The following is a 22,359-nucleotide window of genomic DNA, read 5'->3' on the forward strand; positions in this document are numbered from 1 at the left end:
TAATACAGCCTCAAGCTTGTCTAAACGACTGTTGGTTGCATTTTCGAATTTGTCAAATCGGCTGGAGAGGGCGCTTTTCGGCTGTCCGCCCGCCAGAGATAGTGATCAATTTTTGCTTTGACCATTAACCACCGGTTCTGCTACTGGAACTTCTACTGGAATCACCGGTTCTGCTACATGAACTTCTATGGGATCTTCGACAACAGGGGTACGTGGCTGTGCAGATTTACCGGTGCACTCCTCTCCCGTCTTCCGATCGTCTTTTTGAGTGTGGCTACTTTTGACCGGAGCTGGTCAAGTGCCTGCTTTAGTAATGTGTTTTTCTTTTCTGGTTGGGTGATTCTATTATGCTCTGGAGAGCAACCCCCGTGACCTTTTTCGGTAGGGGCGGCGGTGAGTTCCTGACTTGGTCTGCCCAGTTGAATCCCGGACTGCCGCTGCTGCGGCTGCTGCTGGTGTGCGCCCGGGCGCGAGAGCGAGACCGCCCTCTGGAACCGGATCTGGTCCGCGAAGCCGGGCGTCTCCGGGAAGTGGAGCGCTCCGCCGAGAGCCCGCGGGATCCACCGCAGGTGCAGACGCAGTCACGTGAATGACTCCGTGACGTGGAACCTCCGCTTAGCGCTGACTTCAGGGGAGCCGGCGAATTCGTCAGCCGGACTGTTTGCTTGTTTTGTCGTCGCCTTCTACGGGGTTGACGGACCACGTAGGGCATGTGGTAGTGTTGCTTGCAGGCCTTGTCTGCCGTGATGTGAGGCCCTCAACAGAGGGTGCATTTGGGAGAACATACGCGTTTATTTGCGGGGTTGTTCATACCGTACCCCCTGCAGATGACATTTTCCGGTGCCGGACAGACATCAGCTAGATGACCAAGTCTACCACAGACGTAATAGATGTCGGTCTGTCGGCGGTAGAGTGAGCACTTTATCAGGCTTGGGCCGCATTTGATGTATCGGGCACTTTAAGGCCGTCGAAGAGAATTATAACGGTGCTTGTGTTCTTAATTGGCTGCACCTCGAGAGCACTGCGGTTCTTGGGCTGGGTGATGAGGCACTCTAATTCTTCGTGCTCTAAGGCGGGATTGACGCCGTGGTTGACCCCCTTGCATGAGTTCTCGGGGGCGGCGAAGTAAGCATTCAGCTCGTAGTTGGCTTGGCCGATGGTGATTGCCTCCACCCCTGCGTACGCCATGGCGTTACTTCTCAAGGGTGTGATGCAAAACATCACTATCGTGATGTTTTGCATCATGATGTTGGGGCATATGATGTCCTCCGTGACGTCAACCACTTTTAGGTTTGCGGTGACGGTTAGGGCTTGGGTGACCCTAAGATGTCCCACCTTCTTGATGTCCAGGCCTCCGCGGGGGCGAACGATGACTCGAATGTGCTGTCTTGGCAAGCGCAGCAGCTGGAAGCCGTAGTGATACGTTTTTTCACACTAGACGGAGTAGGGCTTCGTTTCTCGCCTCGTGGAGCGGGCGAGGCTCGGTCACCTTGCCTGGGCGCGTTCTTGGTAGGAGACTTGCGGTTGCTGACCGCCGTAGTCCATCCGGCGCTGTTTTCAAACTCATCGGAGGAGATGTCCTCCCCTTCCACGGTGATTTGCATGGCCGTCGCCATTGTGAGGTGGCCGATCGGCGACGCGCGAGGGTCACCCGCCGAGCCCAGATCCGCCGGAGACCGCTAGGCTTAGCGCCCCCGCGTCGTGGTGATACTGACAGTCCTCTTGAAAATGGGGAAAATCCACCCACCGTGGCAAACTTCGTATCGGCGTGATCCTCAGAACGTTAGGCGTCGAGTGACACCAACGTTTTGCAGACTGTGAGCAAAATATCCGGTCGAAAACATGTCAAGAAGCGGGAGCCGATGTTCCCACATCCTCACTCATCGGCTTCCAAGCATTCGATGCACATATTCGCGCAGTAAAAACAAGAATGTCGCAGTTTTGACCGAAAGGCGAAGCATCAATTGCGATAGCAAAAAAAGTCAGAGGCCTACGCGGCACACGCAGCACAGTCACAGCGTAAGCTGGTGGAGCGGCTCAAGAGTAGCTCCAATTTGGGCACCACGCCCAACAGGGTCTTCGCGGCAGTCTGTTCGCCTAGTTTTAACGAGAACAATCTGAACTGTCCGCCCGGCGTCGACGGCGAGCTGCGGCTTGTAATGCTCTCTGCACAGCAGTCTGCTTAGCGCGATGAAGCCTTACAACTGAAACTTACATGTCGGGCATGCTGCGTTTGCAGGTACGTTAACTAGATGGCGCCACCATACTGGCGGAGGCTCGGCAGCTCGGGATCGCGTTGATTGCGCGCCTCGTCTGAATTACATCTCGTCGTCTGCGCCTGCGCACGCTGCGTTTGCACGCACCTTACTTATATGGCGCCACCATACTGGCAAAGGCTCGGGTCGTCTGCCCCTGCGCGCTTGCATTATAGGACATTTTCCGCTGCCCTGTAACAAGGACTTGCGTGGCTCAGTGGTAGAGTATCTGGCTCCCAGGCAACGGGCGCGGGTTCGATCCCGGTGAGAATCAGGTACTTTTTTTCGCATTTCCGGTGGTAGCGGTTACGGCGGAATACACCGTCGGCGGCGTCATCGCGAACCGAAACACCTATAACAGCTTACGCTGTAATAGTAGAGAGCTATACAGAGTAGGAATAGTAGTTTTATCGGCTGCATTAGCTTGAGCACGTTCACTTACTAACTGAACAAGCGTGGTGTCAGCGCACACAAGCAAACATAAATAGAACACACTTGATGACCGACAGACAACCACTATCAAAACGCTGGCGTGAGCAAGCGCGGCCACGTCAGCGAGTGCACGTTCGTGCGGTCTATCGCTTCAATGGAAACAGCGGCGAAAGCACAGTGCACGCAAAGGTCAGAGCCGTGTTGAGATCACTCTCAAGATACGGCGCGCACAACAGCCCACACCGGCGCTGCGTAAAAGTACAAAGTTGGCAGAGTAGAAGCCCCTACCTCGCTGCCTTCCCGCTTTCCTCCTTTCGCGTGGGAGATTGCGTAGCCAGTTTCCCTTAGATACGCATTTGGCGCCGCTGCACAGCATTGCCCCCTCAATCTCTCCCATTCCCCCATGGCCTTTCGCGCGACGAAAGTAGCGTTTGCTCTCCGCCGTGCGTTCGCTCTCCGTGAAAGCACGCGTCCCCCGCGCGCTTTCTCTCGCACGTCCGGCGCTCGGCGAGAATTTTATCGCCCTTGGACTTTATACAAAACCTCAGGGCGGCGGCGACGACGACGGCGATGGCGACGCGGAGGGCAGAAATCCGCTTGAAGTGTCCATATAATTGCTATCACAATAATAAAGTTAAGGCGATACGCGAAGCGCTTCCTCGATAGCGGCGAAAGATTTCGCGCGATTGACAGCCATGGTCACGAAACCGGCGAGAATCGAAAAGCTTCGCTTTTAAGACACGGTCATGTCAGGAACGAAAGCATGCGAAGCTCTGCTCGTGTCTCGCGTCACTGGCGCGAAGAACGACGGAGATGGCTGCGCAAGGACTGCCACGAGGAATGAAAAAAATTCACTAAACTCCGGTGGGAGTCGTCTAACTAGGCGTAATCATAGTGTCAGTTGCTTAACTCCCCGCTGCCTGGTGTCATTATCAATCTTATGAAACTGGATCCGACCCAACCCTTATCAACCCTTATCGAACTAGATCCAACTGTTATGAAATCTTTTATGTGGTTTTGAACCTTATCCGAGTGGATCCGTCACAGATCAACGCTTATCGGTCATCATCAATTTATCGTAATTGATACAATACTTATCGACCTTATCGAACATTATCCGATCCTTATCAGCCCTTGTCGGTCTTTATCAAAATTGCTCCGACCATTATAAGCACTTATTGCCCTGTAGCATCTTATCCATCCGCGTCGAACTATCATGAAGCATGATGAGCCCCATGTAACCCCTCATCACTCGTCATCGTTATCAACTCAATGACTACATATCTGATTATTTTTAGTGACGCGAAGCGCATGTGCCCTCAGGGATCGGTGCCATTTCGGTCAGTGAAGGGAGGGACACCCCGCGACCACCACCTGGCATCGGGTATGTGGCGCCTTTTACATCAAACTTCCGGAAAATCTGAATTTTGCTATTGTCTAGAATGCTCCATGTCCACTCTACATGTGGTCCTACATGTGGTTATAGAGCCGACTTACCAGCGACGGCCACAACGGCACGTCCCACGTGGGGGGGGGGGGGGGGGGAATCACCGACGATTACGATATTGCCTAATGCCAAATTTGAACGCAGCTCTAGCGGGTTTTCATTTCGCGATATGTTGTCTGGCGTAGACAATCTGTCTCGCGCCGCACGTTGCAAACGGAGCGAAGTCTTGCGCGACTGCCTCGCTAATCTGAAGATCGCCAGAGCCAGCGCGTGGGTGACGCGTGGGCGCGATTCACAGCAGCAGCGGCAGACAGAACTGGACGACGACGCGTGCTACTCTGGCGCCATATCGTAGCCACTGTGGGCGCACTACGCTTTTCTTCTTGCGCTTTGGCCATACCCTCCTCCGCTTTCTACCCGCTGTACTTAAAACCCCTATATATAAAAAGTAGCGTCAAGCTTTGAAGAATGCCGCCGCCTCCTCGCACACCCTGTTCGAGGCCGACGCCGCGTCGGTATTGGCCTAATGGCATCACGTGGACCGTCGCGCCGCCGGGCGCTGCCTGCGTTTCTTTAAGATCACGCTCCATCGACATTTTCGACCGAGAAGCATCTACCGACTAGCGAGGAGCACGACGATAGCGGCGAACACAGTCGGCGATCGTCGAATCTGATCAGCGGCGAAAGATAAACACGCGCACGTGTTTCACGCGGTGTAAGCGGTGCAACGATCGAAAAAGGAGCGCGAAAGAGAGGAGAAACGAGGAGGAGGGAAGGCGAAGGAGGAGAGTGTCGCTACTTTTTATATAAAGGGGTTTTAGCGGTACCCTCTTCCGCGCTTTCCACTCGCGTGTTTCATCCGCGTTCACTGTGATCTTTCGCTGTGCTCGCTGTGCTCGTTGGCTCAGTTACGCCGACGCTCTCCGCGAAAACGGGCGCCTAAGGTCTATTTCTTTCGTTATTTATTTATTTATTTATTTATTTATTTATTCAAAATACCACTAAAAGCCCTCCGGAAGAGGGTGTTACATAGAGAGGGGGCGGGGAGGAGGGGGGCACACCAACATACTGTCATAACAATTTATGAGAAACCTCAACAAACGCGAAAAAACACGCAGATACCCCTATGTGTAGTAAAATCACAGTTCGGATAAAACTGATCTAGCACAAAATTACGGAAACAAACTGACAATTAAAAGAGAGAGAAAGACGTTTATTTAATAAAACATTTCCATGCAATAAAAGGCAACCCCGGTGGTTTTTCCAGTGTTGTGCCTAGAATAGTTTAATTGTTTCGCTCTTTATAAGGCAGATCATCATGCTGACAATTAAAACACCTAGAATTCCGAATACATAACAGACACTCAAAAGAGAATAATTGGAAAACAATATCGGATGGTTAGCGAAGGTACCAAAGGAACAGAATACAGAAAATAAAAAAAATGTTGTACATTTTAACATGGCGCAGAGATGTCACATTCTGATATGCGTACGCATTATTTGTTGAAATTTATCGGGGTAAACTTCAGTAGCAATGTCTGATGGTAAGTTATTCTAATCAAGTATGGTTCTGGGCATAAATGATGGCTCGTGAAGAGCTGAGTGACAGACTGAGCATTTGACTTTGAAAGGGTGATCTCGGCAAGGGAAAATTATAGAGGGTAAGTGACAGACTGGGCATTTGACATTGAAAGAATGATCTCCGCCAAGGACAATTATAGAGGTTGAGTGAAAGAAGTTATCATGCAAATTCTCGCGATGATTAGGTTTAAGGCACGCGTGTTTCCGTAATAGTGATAGGGGATCCACTTCGGCACAATTTTTTAAAGATGTAACACTAGAGTACGGGGAATAGTCTGAAAAGATAAAATGAGCAGCACGGCTTTGCAAGGATTCAAGGTTATACGTACGATGTATTCCTGGTTCGGATCCCAGATGTTACATGCATATACAATTTTAGGTATAAATAATGTTGAGTGCACGAGTTTTTTTAAGTGGGAAGGTGCTTGTTTTAGTGTGTGTTTGATAAATTCAAATGTGTGATTAGCAGATACAAGCGTAACGTTGTTGTGATCTGGCCTCGTTAAATCTGATAGCACATTGACTCCTAGATACTTATACGTGGTAGTAAGCTCAACAGTATTATTATCAAGAGGGTAAGACGTTGCAATTCAAGAAGAGGAGCCTTTGAATGAGACGCACTTAGTTTTAGTATAAGTTAGGGTCATTTGCCAGTCAGAACACCATGTATTCAATGCGTTTAGGACTGATTGCAGTGCATCATGGTTACTGTAAGCAGAAATTTTATGGTAAATAACGCAATCATCGGAGAACAGTCTTACTTCAGACGACATGCAATTAGGCAAATTATTATGATAGACTAGAATAGAGAGAAGGACCAAGCACCCTCCCTTGTGGAACGCCAGACGTAACTGGAATAGAGGAGGAGTTGTCGTTATTATTATTTGTGAAGTGAGTTCGATGTGACAAGAAATATTTTATCCATACAATGGCTCTGCGTGAATGCGAAGATATTTTAGTTTCAGTAGTAGCCTTTGGTGAGGAACACAGTCGAAATCTTTCGAAAAATCTAGGAAAGATTGCGTTAACTTCGACGCCAACATCCATGCATTGAAGCAAGTCATTATTGAATCCAGCTAGCTGCCCATCGCATGATTAGCGAACGTATTACATGCTCTAGTAGTTTTAACGCGGTACTAGTTAATGAAATGGGCCAGTAGTTAAGTGCTGGAGAGCGATCGCCAGATTGAAGAATTAGTCAGACCTTGGCTTTCCTCCAATCATTAGAAATTTGGCCGCATGACAAAGCTTGTGAAAGAAGAGCGCACACTATTGCCGGAATGCTTTGTGACGTACTTTTGAGTACCTTGTTGAAACCAACGGATGCAGATGATAGCTTACGATTAATAAGTAATGATATGATACCGCACTCGCTAACAATTATCTGCGCCATGGCGACAGCGGCGAGTGTACCTATGTCTGGGCATGAAGTGACGTCCTGGCCGGTGAATACCTACGAGAGTGTTTCGCTTCATACCTGTGAACACTTTGACTCGAGGAACTTTGACTGTGAACTTTGGCCTGTTGGATCAGTAAGCCTTACATCAGGATGATTGTTTGGAATTATTACTCGCCAAAATTTACGAGGGTTGTTAGCCAGCATAGATGATAGGTCCTGGTTTAAAAAGAAAAGGCGAGTGGTTTTAAGCAGAGCCTGGTGACCCCTGTCACACTGCTTGTAGTTAAGCCACGACGATGAGAGGTGGCATTTGCAGGCTTGCCTGGCAATCAAAACTTTATTCTTGGTTCTGGGAGTGATGGGTTCTGTGACCCCATCAGATGGCCCTCAGTCTGTGCTGAAGGCGTCCTCTTGGGCTCGCGCTGTCACCCGGACTTGTACTTCCGGATCAGAGCTGGCCAGCAGGGTCACCCACTTTTGCGAGCCTACAAGCTTCTGAAGTTCCTCGGGTGGTGGGTCTGCGGGGCAGTTCCAAAAGATGTGTTTTAAATTGGCTCTCTGACCACATTTTCAGCAATCGGGTTTGAATTCGACTGGGTTGATGTGGTGCATTTTGCCCGCGTTTCAACGAGTATTGCTTTGGAGTTGTCTTTGCTATGACTTTTGTGAGCGGGCGGTAGCGTTTGTCTAGCTAACTTAAAGTACTGGGTGATTTCGTGGCAACTGATGAGACATTCCTTTATGCGTTCCGGGCTGGAGTCGTTGCTCACGGCTCGGCCAATAGATCCTCCAGCCATACTGTGATCAGCCTTGTTCCCACGGCTGGCAGAGAGAGCCGGTAGCCAGATCAGTTCCACGTTCCCCCGGTTTTCAGGGTAGTTTTGGAGGATTTTGAGAGAAATTTTTGAGGTGCTTCCTCTCGAGTAATTATTATTGGCAGTTTTGTAATCACTTATAACTGTTTCAATTTTGGGGTTAGTTACAACTAGTGCTACGGCCGCTTCCTCCGCAACGTTGGAGTATTTGACTCTGACTGTAGCTATTGATATAGGTTCTCCTTTTGCCGTGGAAATCGCTATCGCGAAGCCGTTGATATTGCCGGGGTATGCGCCGCATCAACATACGCCACCTCCTGCCTTCCTCCGTATTTATTTGCTAGAGTCTTGGCACTAGCTATTCTCCTACCCTCATGGTAGGACGGATGCATGTTCTTTGGTAGAGGTTTGATTATAATGGTGTTTCTGATCATTGGGGGGAGTTTCTGGACGTCCTCCATCAAGGGTTCAGCGTTTTTGCCTATAGCTATTAGTATTTCTCTATCGGCTGTCGTTCGGGTTAGTCTGAGCTCTTGTGTCCTCCGGTGGGCCTCGACAAGCTTGTCCAAGGTGTTAAGTACTCCTAGCTGTATTAGTTTGTCGGCGGGCGTGTTGATTGGGAGCCGAATGGCTGCTTTATAAGCTTGCCTAATCAGTCTGTCAATCGCTTGTGTTGCCCTCTGCGTTAATTCGAGGTAAAAGAGCGCATATGTAATTTTGAAGATTAGAAAGACTTGGACTAGTTTGCATAGGTCCTGCTCTTTTACCCCTGTTCGCTTGTTGGCTATTCTCCTAATGAGCCTGATTGTGTCGTGGCGTGTCTGATTTTCCTATGGTGATTTGATTACTGCAGTTTTCTTGTACATACATGCCTAGAATTAGTAGAGCGCTTACTCTTTTGACCGGTTCTCCTTGTACCAAGATTTTGAGATCCGGGATGAGGTGGTCAGTTGCTTTTTTGCCTCTTGGGAGGTCACGCTTGACCAGTAACTTGGATTTAGGTTGTGAGCAGCTAAGACCCAAGGTTCTATAATGTCGACTGCTCTTTGCAGGGTATCTTCTATGTCGTTATATCACCCTTTGGTAGTTTATATGAAATCCGCATATACGGTGAAGCTGAGATTAGGTACAGTTCTTAGTTTAGCCGGCAGGTTTATCAGGACTAGGTTGAAGATGAAGGGTGAGAGCAATAAACCCTGTGGGGTTCAATGGTCACCCATGCTGATGGGATCTGCGTTTGTGCCGCCGGCCAAGATCTCGGCTGTTCTTTCCATTAAAAATGATCGGACGTAGTTGTATGCTCTGGGGCCCGGATTAATTTGGGAAAAGTTGGTGAGTATACTTTCGTGCGTGACATTGTCGAAGGCTTCGTTCAGATCCAAGCCCAGGACTGCCCTGACACAGCTGCTACGCGGGATGATTTCTTCGCTAATGAGGAGCATGATGTCCTGTGTAGAGAGATGCGCTCTGAAGCCTATCATTTCGTTTGGGAGAAGGTTGTTGTCTTCCACGTACGCGTTGAGCCTGTTTAAGACAATGTGCTCCATGAGCTTGCCTAGGCACGTTGTAAGGGAGATTGGTCTGAGATTTTCAATGTTCATCTTTTTGCCTGGTTTTGGGATTAAGATGATTCTGGAGTGTCTCCATTTTTGCGGAATATCCCCTTTCTCCCAATACGTGTTTATTAGGTTAGTAAGGGCCGTTACCGACGCAAAGTCTACATTTCTAAGGGTTTTGTTAGTCACGCCATCGGGGTATGCTGTTGACGTGGTTTTGAGTTGCCGAGGGCGTGGAATGTGTCTGCTATACTGAATTCCTGGCCTAATGCCGGATTTTCCTCACCTTCATACTACGGGTATGGATTGGGCGTCGGATGCGTATTCATGTATCTGTCTTTGAGGCTCTTTATGAGATCATCCGCAGCGCGCTCGTGTTCATGCGCGATCTGAATGAATTTGTTTCGCTGGGTTGACTTGGACCTCGTAGGGTGAAGGAGATGTCTAAGCAAGAACGAAGTATTCCGGTTGCCTAGCTGATCGTTGACCCGATCACATACCTGTCCCCATTGCTGTCTTTCCAACTCCGCGGCGTATTCTGCAATTTGCTTTTCTAGCTCGGCTATGCGTTTCCTGAGTTTGCGGTTGTGTTTCTGAGACTTCCAGCGCTTTTGCAGACCTAAATGCGCCTCCCACAAGTGCTTTACCTTGGGGTCAGTCGTGTGTTGCTCATTTACTTCTTCCGTGAGTGCGGCACGTCCTGTTTAAGCTCGCGGGTCCAATTACTAAGGTCCTCGATGTCGAGCGGAGCCTTACTATCCCTGGCATTGCGGAAATTATTCCGATTGGTGATTCTGGCTTTAGGTGGCGTTGGTTTGAATGGTGCTGTTTCCACGGTCGTTTCGGGCAGGTAGTGGTCGCATCCCATTGTGAGCCCAGTGTTTGCCCACGTGGCCGTAAGTACGTTCTTAGTGAGTGTGAGATCTCGGGTTGTATCTGCAGTTACGTTGTTTCCTATTCTGGTAGGGGTGCCTATGTCATTGAGTGTAGTTAGACCTAGATCCTGTATGGTTTGCCAAAGGACTGCGCCTTTATATTGGGCCTTTCTGTACCCCCAGACAGGATGTGGGGCGTTCAAGTCTCCGACTATGAGTAACGGCGCTTCTTCGGCGAGCTCGACCGCTTTACGGACTGAGCCTGATATGGCGCAAGTGCGATCGCTGGGTGGAGTATATATAACAAGAATGAAGACATTTCCATACCCCTTATTTCTTGATGGAATTTCTATCATCGTGTGTGCGACCGATGTGTGATCAAATTCGTGTTGTATGGCGCGATGTTTCTCTGGACTAAAGTTACTGCGACCAGACGACTACCTCCTTGTGGATCCGCTTTCGCGGGTATGAAAGAAGTGAAGACTGCGAGACGGGTGGGTAACGTAGCTTCTTGAAGTGAGATTACATTTGGCTTGTTGGCGGCGTGTTGGACTCGGAAGAGCAGGTCACTACGTTTGTTTTTGTAGCCCCTGCAATTCCGCTGCCAAATTTTAAGGCGCTGAGGTTGTGGAGAAATGGTGGTGTTCGCGAGGATTGTGCGGTGCTAGACTTTGCAGGATTAGTTGCAGCTGTTGCTCAATGCGCTCAAAGCGTTGGTCTAGGCGGTCAAAACGGTGGTCTATGCACACAAAGCGCTGGTCTATGCTATTGAAGCGTTGGATGGTTTGGTCATTGAAAAGGCTGAAAGCGGTTTAAGCTCGTGGATTTTTTGGTCGTGTTTATATAGATGCGCATTGATGCGCTCTAGAGCCTTGGACGTTACCTGGAACTTAGACCTGGGTACCGGTTCGCCCTCGCTAGAGGTTTCAGCTAGTTTAGCGACGGTATAATGCTTTCCGAGAACTGTCTTATTTGAGTACCTTGATTAGCATCCGTTTCCATGTTGGTTGTCCCCCCGCTGGTAGACGGGAGAGATGTGGAGGCAAAAACAATTACATTATGGAGTTTTACGTGCCAAACCACGATCTGATTATAAGGCACGCCGTAGTGGGGGACTCCGGAAATTTGGACCTCCTGGGGTTCTTGTGGACCACAGGATAGTTTCGCTACTGGGGTGGCGGGGGAGGGGGGGGCTTCAACAGGCGACTTTTGGCGGGGGAATTTGGTTCTCGGCCTTTTACACCTTGGCTTTCTGCATTTGCGCGATAGTGTGGAGCAGTTTTTTTTTATTATCGCCTTCTACTCCAGAAGCTCGCATTCCAGGTGAACTGTCCAGCTCACCTGCTTTTCCGCTTTCTTGGAGCTGCTGCTGCTTCTTGACCTCGAGGTCTTCTCAGAGTTCTTGTTGTCGTGGCTGTTGCTTGTCTTGCTGTTGCTCTTGCCGCTTCTGCCGCCGGACTGGTTACTGCCGTCTTTATTCATTCCTTCAAGGGGCGGGAAGGAGGCTGATCTGTCCCTGGGGCGGCTGGAGCTGCGTCCTCGGCTGGCAGATCGTTGTCGGCCTCTTGAGCGGTGGCTCCTAGATTTCTCCTTCTTTTCGGAGTGATCCCCGTAGTCTTCTTCACCTTCCTCGTTGTAATCTGACGATAGAAGTAGGTATATGTTGCTCGCCTTAGTCAGTGGGGGTAAAGAATGTAAGGCCTTCTTGGGTTTAGTAATGAGACGTTGCTTACAGTTACGGCTGCCTGTGGCGTGCACGCCGTCGCATATGACTGCAACGTGCTTCACAGCTCGGTGGTTCTCCCTCCGGTGGTGGTGGGTGCTCTTCTCCGCAACGGCGGCACCGCTGCGTTGGGGGTTGAAGCAGACGTCGTATCGATGACCGGTTCTTCTGCAGTTGTAGCACGTTTTCACTCTCTCCCTGAAGGGAAAGCAGTTGAAGGGCATACACTGGAATTTGACGATTCTCGGGAGCTTTCTGCTGGCAAAGGTGATCACCATGGCCCTGGATTGTCCCATTCGCCTCGCAGGTAGAGTCTGGAGTTTCGGGTTCCCGATGGTGCATAGTTCGATGATCTCTTCCGCCGACTCGTCTCCCAACACTCCATAGATGACTCCGCCTACGGCGTTGTCAGGAGCCGGGAGGTAGGCCATGACTGGGTAATCCGCATCGTTGATAGCGGATACCGGGAAGGTTCAGGTAGGGTTGGGCGCGTTCATCACTCGGGGTACTGATGGTGAAAGTGTTTGTACGTAGCTGGTCTTCGATCCTGATCACCGGCATCGGGAGATTAGTTGCGCGCACACCGTCGCCAGCAGTGTGCCGGGAGGGATGGAGCGTAAATTTAAATTCCGCGGTCTGACGACAATCTTGCGGTCGTCACGTGGTAGGCGTAGGATGGGCTGCCTCTTCTGTCTCTCGGTTGTCTTTTTCCGACTGATGACGTACGATGACGACTGATGGCCTTGTCAGTGGGCGAACTCGGTGAGTTGGTCGGTTACAGGAGCACGTGGAGGGCACGGCGCTCCGCGGCCTCCCGGCGCTCGCGTTGGTAGAATTGTTCATGCCTCGATCTTGCTGACAATTTTCTTACATTCCGCCCCTTGAAGGGCCGCCGGCGCGATCGTTTCCCCTTCTGCGGTGTATGGTATGACGTGCGCGATGCTCATCAGAGTCCTGGCGCGTTCGGCAGACGCCCGGCCCGTTCGGCGAACGCCCGGCGCGCTCGTCACGCGGGGACGCTGCCTCCGTGACTGCCGGCGAAAGCCGGCGTTCGTCCCCTGAGCCTATTGCTACGCTCAGCGCTCGCTCACACGAGGTCGGAGCAAGAAGTCTCGTAAAATTGCAAAAAGGCGGTCATACCTGGCGAGACCGATATTCACAGATGCAGCACACTTAGCGGAATCCGATGTGTATACTCTGGATCACGTATCCAGGCTTGTAACACCAATCATAGGCAACATTGTTGGAGCATGACGCGGACACGTCCACACTGCTCGGCGACCAGAACCCCCTCGGCTTTCCTGTACAATCGCTTTCTTGTTTTGTTTAGGCGCCGCAGTTTTAGGGGCGAAGCTCGTTAGGGTGTGCGTCTGTCCCTCCTCTGTAGTAGTAGTAGTAGTAGTCGTCGTCGTAGTAGGTAGCCACGTCTACTTTTATAAAAAAAAATTCCGAAAGTTTTGTCCGTAGCGCGGAATCGAACCAGGGACCCCTCGCTTCCGAACGCGCGGCGCTAACCACTACGCCACGAAGCCCACATGGACACACGCACCACGATGACAATAAATACCCAACATTAACGAAAGACTGCGCGTTTCTAACGCGTTTGTGCTAGCGCGTTACGGCCCGTGTAAGAAGCTGGTGCAAGACGCTGTGGCCTCTCCGCCTTACCCCCGTATTCATAAACGCTCCTCGACTTGAACTTGACTTGCCACCGCCTTGGGCAGCGCGTTCGAAACGCGTTGAAGGCGGTGGCAAGTCAAGTTCAAGTCGAGGAGCGTTTATGAATACGGGGGTTATACTCTCTCAGCAGTCATGTGATGGCGTCGGCAAACGCGGTGCACGTTCCGGCATGTGTAAACCGCTGCGTAAGACGCTGTGGCCTCTCCCCCTTACTAGAGAGTACTGCACGTTTCTAACGCGTTTGTGCTAGCGTCCCCTTAGGCGGGAGATGGTGCAATTATAATGAAGGGCGCTGTTTTTTTAGGGGTGAAGCTCCTTAGGGTCGAGCCTTGTCCCTCGTCGCGCCGTCGTAGTCACGCTAGTACTCGCCGCTCCCGCTAGAGGCGCAGCTGTGCTCTCTCTTTCTCTCTCGTTCCCGACGTGCGCTCTCTCTCTCTCGTCCGTAGCTAGGGGCGCTGCGGTGCACAAGGGCTATATAAGCGCTGTATGTACTGTACACATGTACAGTATATATGTATAAGTACACATATATACGTCTATATATATGTATATGTATAGTATATGTACGACACGCTCCGGCTTCCGGAGAACACTTCCGGCGTTTTGCCCGAATGATCCCCCGGCCGGTGCTTCGCCCACTCCTCATCATTCACTTCGTGGATATGCGGTGTTTTTTTTTCATTAAAACATGGTTTCGAACTGTTACTCCTAATTGTCATGATGGGTATTTACTTGCTAATGAGGTCAGTTAACACTTTTTTGAACGCGGTCCAGTTATCGTCAACTGTACGGGACATGTAGTAATGACGAAATCGATCTATAAAAAGAGATAATTCGGCGTTGATTCCATCAAAGTTTGCTCTGTTATAGCATTTAATTTGTAATGATTTTCCTGCTGAAAGGTGGACAAAATATGTTGTCCCCCTGACGTCATGATCGGACAAACCAATTCAATTACTAATGTTGGCGCAAATATCAGGAACATTGGAAAGGATTAGATCGAGAATGCTGGAGCAAGTAGCAGTGCGGTGTATAGGTTGCATGATAAGTTGGCGTAATTGAAAATCTAACCATGACTCAAAAAAATGAGAAGAGCGTGAAAATAGGTTACACACTTCACTCTTATGCGAAAGAACTCTTCAGCAAGAACACTGACCACGTCTGGAGCCCGATAACAAACATCAATAAGTATGTCAGCAGAACTGTCTTCCATTCGCATTCAAGAACACCCATTCGCATTCAAGAAAGGTTCCAATCATAACGGTTAAGCAGGATAATTTTTTTATTGCCAACAAAACACCCCACCTCTGCTATTCGCTCTGTTTCAGCAAAATGTACTGAACGAAGCCTGTGAAAGAAAATCGTTTTCAGGTACACTGCAGCTAGGTTTCCGTGAGCGCGATTAATAATGCAGAGCCAGAGTCGAGTAGCGAGGAATGTGGGACGGTTTTCGAGAGGGACTTCTGACATCTGTATACAGGAAACACAACGCGTTATCACGACTATGCTTATAGAGCGGTGGCAAATAAATATTAGTTGGTTGTACTAAGGCAGGCGGATCATTGGGTCATTCAACGCGACCTTCCGAGGCAAGATTTTCTACTTACGGCACACCATTTTTATACGTTTTCAAACAAACTCCGAAGTTGGCATCCGTGTCCCAGACGTAAGCGTCATTATTTACAAAGAGCTTGTTTAAGACGATCACCCTCCTTCTTTTTATCGACTTCGAGAACTGCCAAAGTTCACGACGCTTATCGCTCACAGCAACCGAGTAGTCCCGTGCTATCCTGAAGGCGCTATCCTTGAACTTGCTGCCACTGCTTAGTAAATTATCCATTTTTTCTTTCATAGTAGAATTTCATTATTATTGGCCGATTGTTGTCAGTCGAGAAGCGGTCCAGGCGATGGGCCCACGCAATAGACTGGACTGATGAAACTAGTTTATTTATACAAAATTATCTAACCAGGGTTTTGGTAGTTTCCCGCGTTTCTAAACGGTCGGCGTCTTAAATGCCAAAGAACAATGCATTCGACCTTCGTGAACGGCTTTCGAGGTTATCAATTTTTCTTTGGAGCTCGCTAACATCGTTGTTGCAGGTATCAGAAGGATGCTTACAAGGCATGGACACAGATTTAGATTTAAAATCATCGACGCGTTTTGTAAGTGTATCTAAGTCTCTTTTAAGGGTGTTATGCATTTCCAGAGCTTTATTGACTGATACCAATATGCTTGTATTATTTGCCTGGAGACGCTGAATTGCATGGGACTCTGAAGTCAACCTTCTCTTCTTGAACCTTCGTCATCGGATAGGGGTTCGCCTTGATATCACCACCGAGAACAAAACCGCCATAGGCACATCGCAACAGTGTACGAAAACGCTTGCAACAATCAGGTGGCCACGACACCGCAACAAGTCAGACATTGTAGTCACGAAAAGCACAGGGATTGTGATATCTAACCTGTACAACTGTAGACGGTGAGAACAGCATGGCGACTATGGTGGTGTGGCCCGAAGGGTCGAAGATGTTGACGCCCCTTATACCTAGGCAGATCAAGGGCGCTATTCTCGACACGCATGGCGGCTGTACGGCCGCCATTATAAGCCATGTGGGCTATCTGATTGGCTGTTGAGAGGTCACGTGTTATAAAATTTGTACCGGGAAACAGAAATTTTTCAAAATGCAATTTTCCGTGTTCATCAAAATGACGAAACGGCAAATGGCAAATTTTATAGACTAATGTTTTTTTTTCTGGTCCTTGGCACCTATATTGCGATTTTAGCGCTTGAAAATGAAAGATGACGGTAGCGTGCAGATGCCCGTGCTATGCATCTGCAATTTCGCGAATAGGTGGTGGCGGTCCAAGATAACCGCCTTGTCAGCTTGCTGATTGGCTGAAGGAATATGCCGTGAGGAGCGTTACAGGAAGAGCTGTTTCGTAAACGTCAATTTGACGTTGAGTGACGTTGCGCTAGGCCGCCATTGCAGAGATTTTCTGCCATAATTTCTGGTGCTACGTGCTGCGCGAATTATGCTAATGAGCGGTCATATGCAATGGTGGCAGAGAGGCATGCGCATCGCCTAATTTCCCCGTCGTTTGTGGCCGGGAAAATCTTTTGTTCATAACACGTGCTCATAGCATTTGCATCGCTCTCAAGAGGTGTTGGCATTTGTGAGTTGGACCATCATTTTGGTTGAACAAATATTAATTGAACAAAGCAAACTTTCAGCGACTTTTTGCACTTTTCACTGCAAGCCTTTGTATTGTAATGAAGATTAATGACTTTTCGCGTCATCAGAGGCAATCACAACAGCGGTTTTTTTTTAATTTATATAAATAAATGTGCGCAAGGCGGCGCCTTGAAGTTGCTTCTCGTAAGGTCCCTATATAAGAAAAGTACCGCCATCCTTTGATCAATGCCGCTTCGCTCTCTCCTGTATCTCTGATTGGACGATGATAGCGTGCGCTTTGACTTTTTTATATTTAGTTTTTTTCCGCCTCAGAGCCATGTTGAAAGTCCTCTGTGCAGCCGCAGTTGCCGGCGGCGGCGGCGGCCCGCGCCCGGCCTGAAAGTTTCAACGTGGACTTTCTAGGGCGGCCACCGTCGACTTGCATTCGCAAGCAAAAAAATAAAGAAAAAAGCACACGCTTTAGGAGAGCAGACGACGGAGGAAAGATTAGATGGCGGTACTTTACTTATATAGGGACTTTAGCTTCTCGCGGTGCGTGTAAGCAGCGAAGTGAACAAGAGATGGCAACGCCGGCGCTTGCGTCGCGCGAGCGGATACTTGTGGCGCGCATAACGCTATCGATATTGGGCCGCTTCTCAGCCAGACGAGTCGGGCTGAGTCACTTGCGTTTCACGAGATAGCAATAACGCGGCCTCGAGCGTGTGCTCATCACCGCTGGTAGGTCGCGTATGTTGTATCAAGGCAGAAAACAAGCGCGTGGGCACCAATACACGATGACTCATTCCGTTTCCCGAGGTCATGCATCCTAGCTAATCCAGCAGACGACAGCTAGTGCGCATGCAGAAAACGGAAGCGAGAAACGATTTTCATGGAATAATCGCATGGTTTAAGCAAGCTGCTATATTTTTGCTGGGGAGGAAAACAGGTTTGCTTTATCAACAATGCTAGGTTTTACTACATGTAGGTATTACTACATTACGGTTTCTTAGGCGAAATGTCAAACTTGCGTCATGTTACGAAAGCAAATCGGGGCCATCAGCGCCATTTTGTAACCATCGCGTCTATGTCATACCTCGAAGAAAATGGCGGAATGTCCAGAATAGAGCCTCGGCTAACAAAGTTCCATATTACCAGGCGAGGGGTGCTCCTGCTTCCAGAAGTGGCGGCTAAGATTGCTGCGAGCTTGTAGACAGGACGCATTGTTCCATTCCAGTAGCACCATTCCCAGCTCATGCTTCAGCACTCTATCCTTCCTGTGTCATGAAGAGCCCAGTCGATGATGTCGTCGTCAGCGGGCCAAGCCCAGTCACAACACATGTATAAATGCAAACGGTGAGAACAGCATCCCCACTGCGGTGGCGTGGCCCCAGAAATTTCCCTTTAAAATTTCTGTGAGCGCAGTGAGTAAAAGTCAGTGTTCAAGGCGTGCGGGTTTTCTTATTCAGTCCTTCAGTTTCTTTTTTCACCACAGGCCTACTCTGTATCCACTTAGAGTTTCAGTGATAATGCCACCGCTAACCCTTTTCAGGCTTACTCCAAAGTACTTAAAGACGAATGCGACGATGTAGATACCCGTCTACAAGGCCTGGAGTACTTTTCGGGTGCGCAGCTGTTCTTCGTTTCATGGGCAATGGTAGGTTGCTTTTGAGCTCTTGGTTCCACACTGCAAATTTACCGACCGAAAAGGGGTCATTTATGTTTGAAGCCACAAGTGATTTTTTTCCTTCTCGTTTCTTCGAACAGAGTTTTTGTCGCAATGTAAGTGAAGAAGGGATCCTCCTTCAAATTAAGCACGAAAAATATAGCACTGAACAACACAGGTAAGCGGAGAAAGAAGAAGTAGTTTAATGATTGGAAAATGTAGAGAGGTCGGCCGGAAAATGGAGCATCTGGCCTGCTACTCTACGTAAGGGAAGGGGAAGAGGGGAAGAAAGAGGGTCGCAATGGGGGATGATAATGGGAGGAAATAATGTACTGCAGTGTGTATAATGCACTCTAGTAAGAGAAATTGTGAGCCTAGTTACTTTGTTGGCTCAGGTACTCGTGCACCCATGGCTACTGTTTTATACTTTTCAGGTTGCTAACTGTTATTATGTATGTCAGCCCGTCTCTCGGGAATATAGGCCTCCTATTCAGGTGTAGTAACATCCTCCCGCGCGTAGTGTTGCACATAAAATAAACGGTGATTTATTTAAAATAATCTACTTAAATGTGCATCTCCATCATATACATGTACCTCGGTGGTCCTAGACCATGCCAGGTAACTGTCTCGTGGTCCATGATACCATTAAGCAATAACTGGCACAATTTTACCCATAACATAGACCATGTCCTTCTTTAAAAGATAAAGCTGTAGACTTGTAAAGCAGATAATTGATGCTGCTCCATCTGCAGGGACATTTGCGTCAACTAGAATGTATACTTTGCCTTATAAAAATTGGTAATCTTAGTCTGCAGTAGCTAATTATTTACAATGAGGCCTAAAACTGCTGTGTGCATATATATTGCGTGACATTTCACGTAATAAGTCCTTAAAATTGATTAGATGGGATCACTTGCCGAAACCGCATGTAACGAAATTGTGATATAAGCATTATCACACATATATACAGTGATGGCGTAGAGCAGAGGTCATGAACGTGGTGGACACCAGAAGTGGCCACCGTGCTTCAAGCGTTCTAGAGGCCCTGTCTTTATAAGTACTGCTTGTTGTTTGCTATTAGGCGTATTCTGAAATTTAATGCACACTTATTATTTCGAAGGGTGCGACAAATAAAATGACATCGATTCTGACATTTTACCTCATGATGCTGTCTACTATAACGCACAAGAAAAGAGCCGGCCCGAGAAAAGCCCTTCGCGCTGTAGTGAGCCTCCTGAAAGAGGGGCTGATAAAGCTTACGTTCATCTCATGAATGCGAAAGTGCATATCTGAAGTCGATCTGATATAAAATTAACCACCGTTGAACACCTTATCACACACTAGTGTGTCATTTTCCAATCATAGCAAATTAAGAGACATGTCCGTGACATCTTCAGCCTGTCTTGAAGCTTTCCTTGGCCGATTTTCTTTCACAAAAATACCTACGCTGAGCAGCGGTGCAAATTGTACAAGCGAACTGCGTTTGTGCAATGTGTTGTATTCTGGGGCTCCATCACTGAGGTGGCTCTAAAAGTAAAATCAACGCCGTATATAGACACTCCAATACCCGTACTTCACTACAAGCACCAGTCAAAAATGTGCATTTTACGGAACTGTCCTGTCAGCCGCACAAAACCCCAACTTTCGAAGACGACGTGGATGTGCGAGCAATGCAACGCCCCCTTGTGCCTGCACGTAAATAAGTCCCGTTTTGTTGGTATATATCCAAAGCGACTGCTGGACCCTTATTGGCATCGTGATCACCCCGGGTGACCACAATTATCTGCCGCACTCTAAAGCGAAAAACAAAAACTCATTGTACTAAGGGCAGCATGTCCTTATCAGATAAGCATTTTAAAATGAAACACAGTTTCGCTCCAAAATAAACTTCTGCACATGAAAGAGTTAACAGCGTTCAGCAGGGAGTAAAATAAACAACAAAGGAACAGTAAGGTTACTTTGCTAGTATGCTTTGTATACCTAAAATAGAGTGGGAATTTGTTGCTGCACTGTAGTCTCAGAATTTCGGCATTTCAAATCAACACACTATTATTTCGGCAAACATTTGCTTTGGTCCATTTGCTGATTGCTACCGCTAAGTCGAGCCCATCCGTTCAGCTTATAATTCGTTTAATATATAGTTGTTGACGCATCCGCTGAGTTGGATCAATACAGCCGTTCTGCAAGTGCGTCCCTCGTAGCTGAGCAACAAGCTGCGGCTCGATTGCCAGCCGTGGTGACGCTATTCACGCGGGAAAGCGGGATGCAAATACGGGTGGTGTCCGCAGTTTGGGAGCGTAATAAATAACCCGAGCTCGTCACATTTAGAAATGATTACAAGTGCGTCCCTCGTAGTTTGCTAAGCAGCTTCCTAACGGTACACCGAGCAATTAAACATTTAGTTTTGGGCTCATAATTGGCATAGGCGGGGGGCGGGTGTTTGTTGTGCTTCCTAGTAAGGCCAAGAGCTTGATCTGGAGTCGCTACTCGCACGCGACAAGATTTGTTGCCATGATTTCATTCCAGAAGTGTTTTCTTTTTGTTCCAGGGTCAACCTAGCCCTCAGAAATCTTAAATATTTCGCAGAAGCATTCAATTGCTCAAATACGTCGTATATGAACCCACCGGATACAGAAAAGTGCACTTTATGGTGATAAAGCTGGACAAGAGGTCACGACGGATGTTATACACCACAAACACGTTGGACGAAGTCTATTAAAATATCTTATTTCACTAGGTACATCCATGTGTCCAAACTGTTTTGTCATTTTCATTTGCAATGAAATCAAAAAATGTAATCTGTTAGTGTCCACTCACGTTTGCTTGTAAAGTGGAGGCGCGGTGGGGGGCTTAGCGTCATAGCAAAAATTTACAATAATTGGTTATGAGAATTATTCAGGGAAGACAAAGTGCGATATTTCGGGGAACTAAATTTTGTATTTGTTCAAGTCTTCGTTGAATATAGTTATCGTTGAACAACTTGGTGAAACGTTCAGTGAAGAGCGGCACAAAACCAGTGCATTGATAGCGCTGCTAACTAAAGAGTTAGCCTGAAAGGCGCTCATTGAAAAGCGGCACATACTCATTGTATTTGTGGGGTAGCCTACTAATGCGTCGGGTTGCTGTCCTTGACGAACTCTGTGACGTGGGTTCAATTCCGTTCAGCATCAGAGAAAGTTAAGGGATCTCCTGCGTCATTGCAGAGCGCCACATTCCCAGCTACACATATCTCTTTACCCAAGTAGGCGTCAAAGAGGTTCATTGAAGTGCGGCACACATATACAGGCAGCATACAGGCGAGTGACCCCAGTTGGCATCAAAGACATTCATCGTACAACAGCACAGAGCGAGTGGTGCATAACGAGGGTTCCAAGTGTGCGTCAATGAGATTCTTCGAACAGCGGTACCTACCCCGTCCCGCATATACAGTGACCGATGTCGGCGTGAAAGCGTTGTGTTGAAAACAGGCGCGTATGTACACATTGACATATACTCAGTGATCTAAGCTGGCCGATTGGTAGTTTCCGACTCTAGATAGATAGATAGATAGATAGATAACCCCCTAAAAGTACACTAAGCACTCAAGGAATGCTAACACAATAAAATTTGGGTCTGACGCTCCTCTTACTTCCCTCACTCGAGAATTGAAGTACTTTATGTCAGAGCGCATGGACTGCCCCCTTATATCACCCCCAACTCGCCCACGAAGACTGTATTTCATCGACTTCAACTGGAGGTTGAATCGTCTTCCAACTTTTA

General features: G+C 48.4%; 1 protein-coding gene across 6 annotated transcripts in view; it reads left to right on the forward strand.

Annotated features, from left to right (window-relative positions):
* The window catches only part of LOC125942970 (neprilysin-11-like), a 633,184-nt gene that overhangs the window by 20,938 nt on the left and 589,887 nt on the right, over window positions 1-22,359 (forward strand). For 3 of the 6 annotated variants that reach the window (XM_049661263.1, XM_049661261.1, XM_049661264.1), the window contains exons 3-4: window positions 15,864-15,926; window positions 18,487-18,591. In XM_049661263.1, the coding sequence (XP_049517220.1) occupies window positions 15,864-15,926; window positions 18,487-18,591 (168 nt within the window). Of the gene's footprint in view, window positions 1-15,863; window positions 15,927-18,486; window positions 18,592-18,701; window positions 18,779-21,148; window positions 21,343-22,359 lie in introns of those variants that run through there. The other 3 variants (XM_049661260.1, XM_049661262.1, XM_049661266.1) reach the window with 3 other exon arrangements.

Source organism: Dermacentor silvarum, chromosome 2 (genome assembly GCF_013339745.2).
Source record: "Dermacentor silvarum isolate Dsil-2018 chromosome 2, BIME_Dsil_1.4, whole genome shotgun sequence".
In the NCBI taxonomy this organism is placed as follows: Eukaryota; Metazoa; Arthropoda; class Arachnida; order Ixodida; family Ixodidae; genus Dermacentor; species Dermacentor silvarum.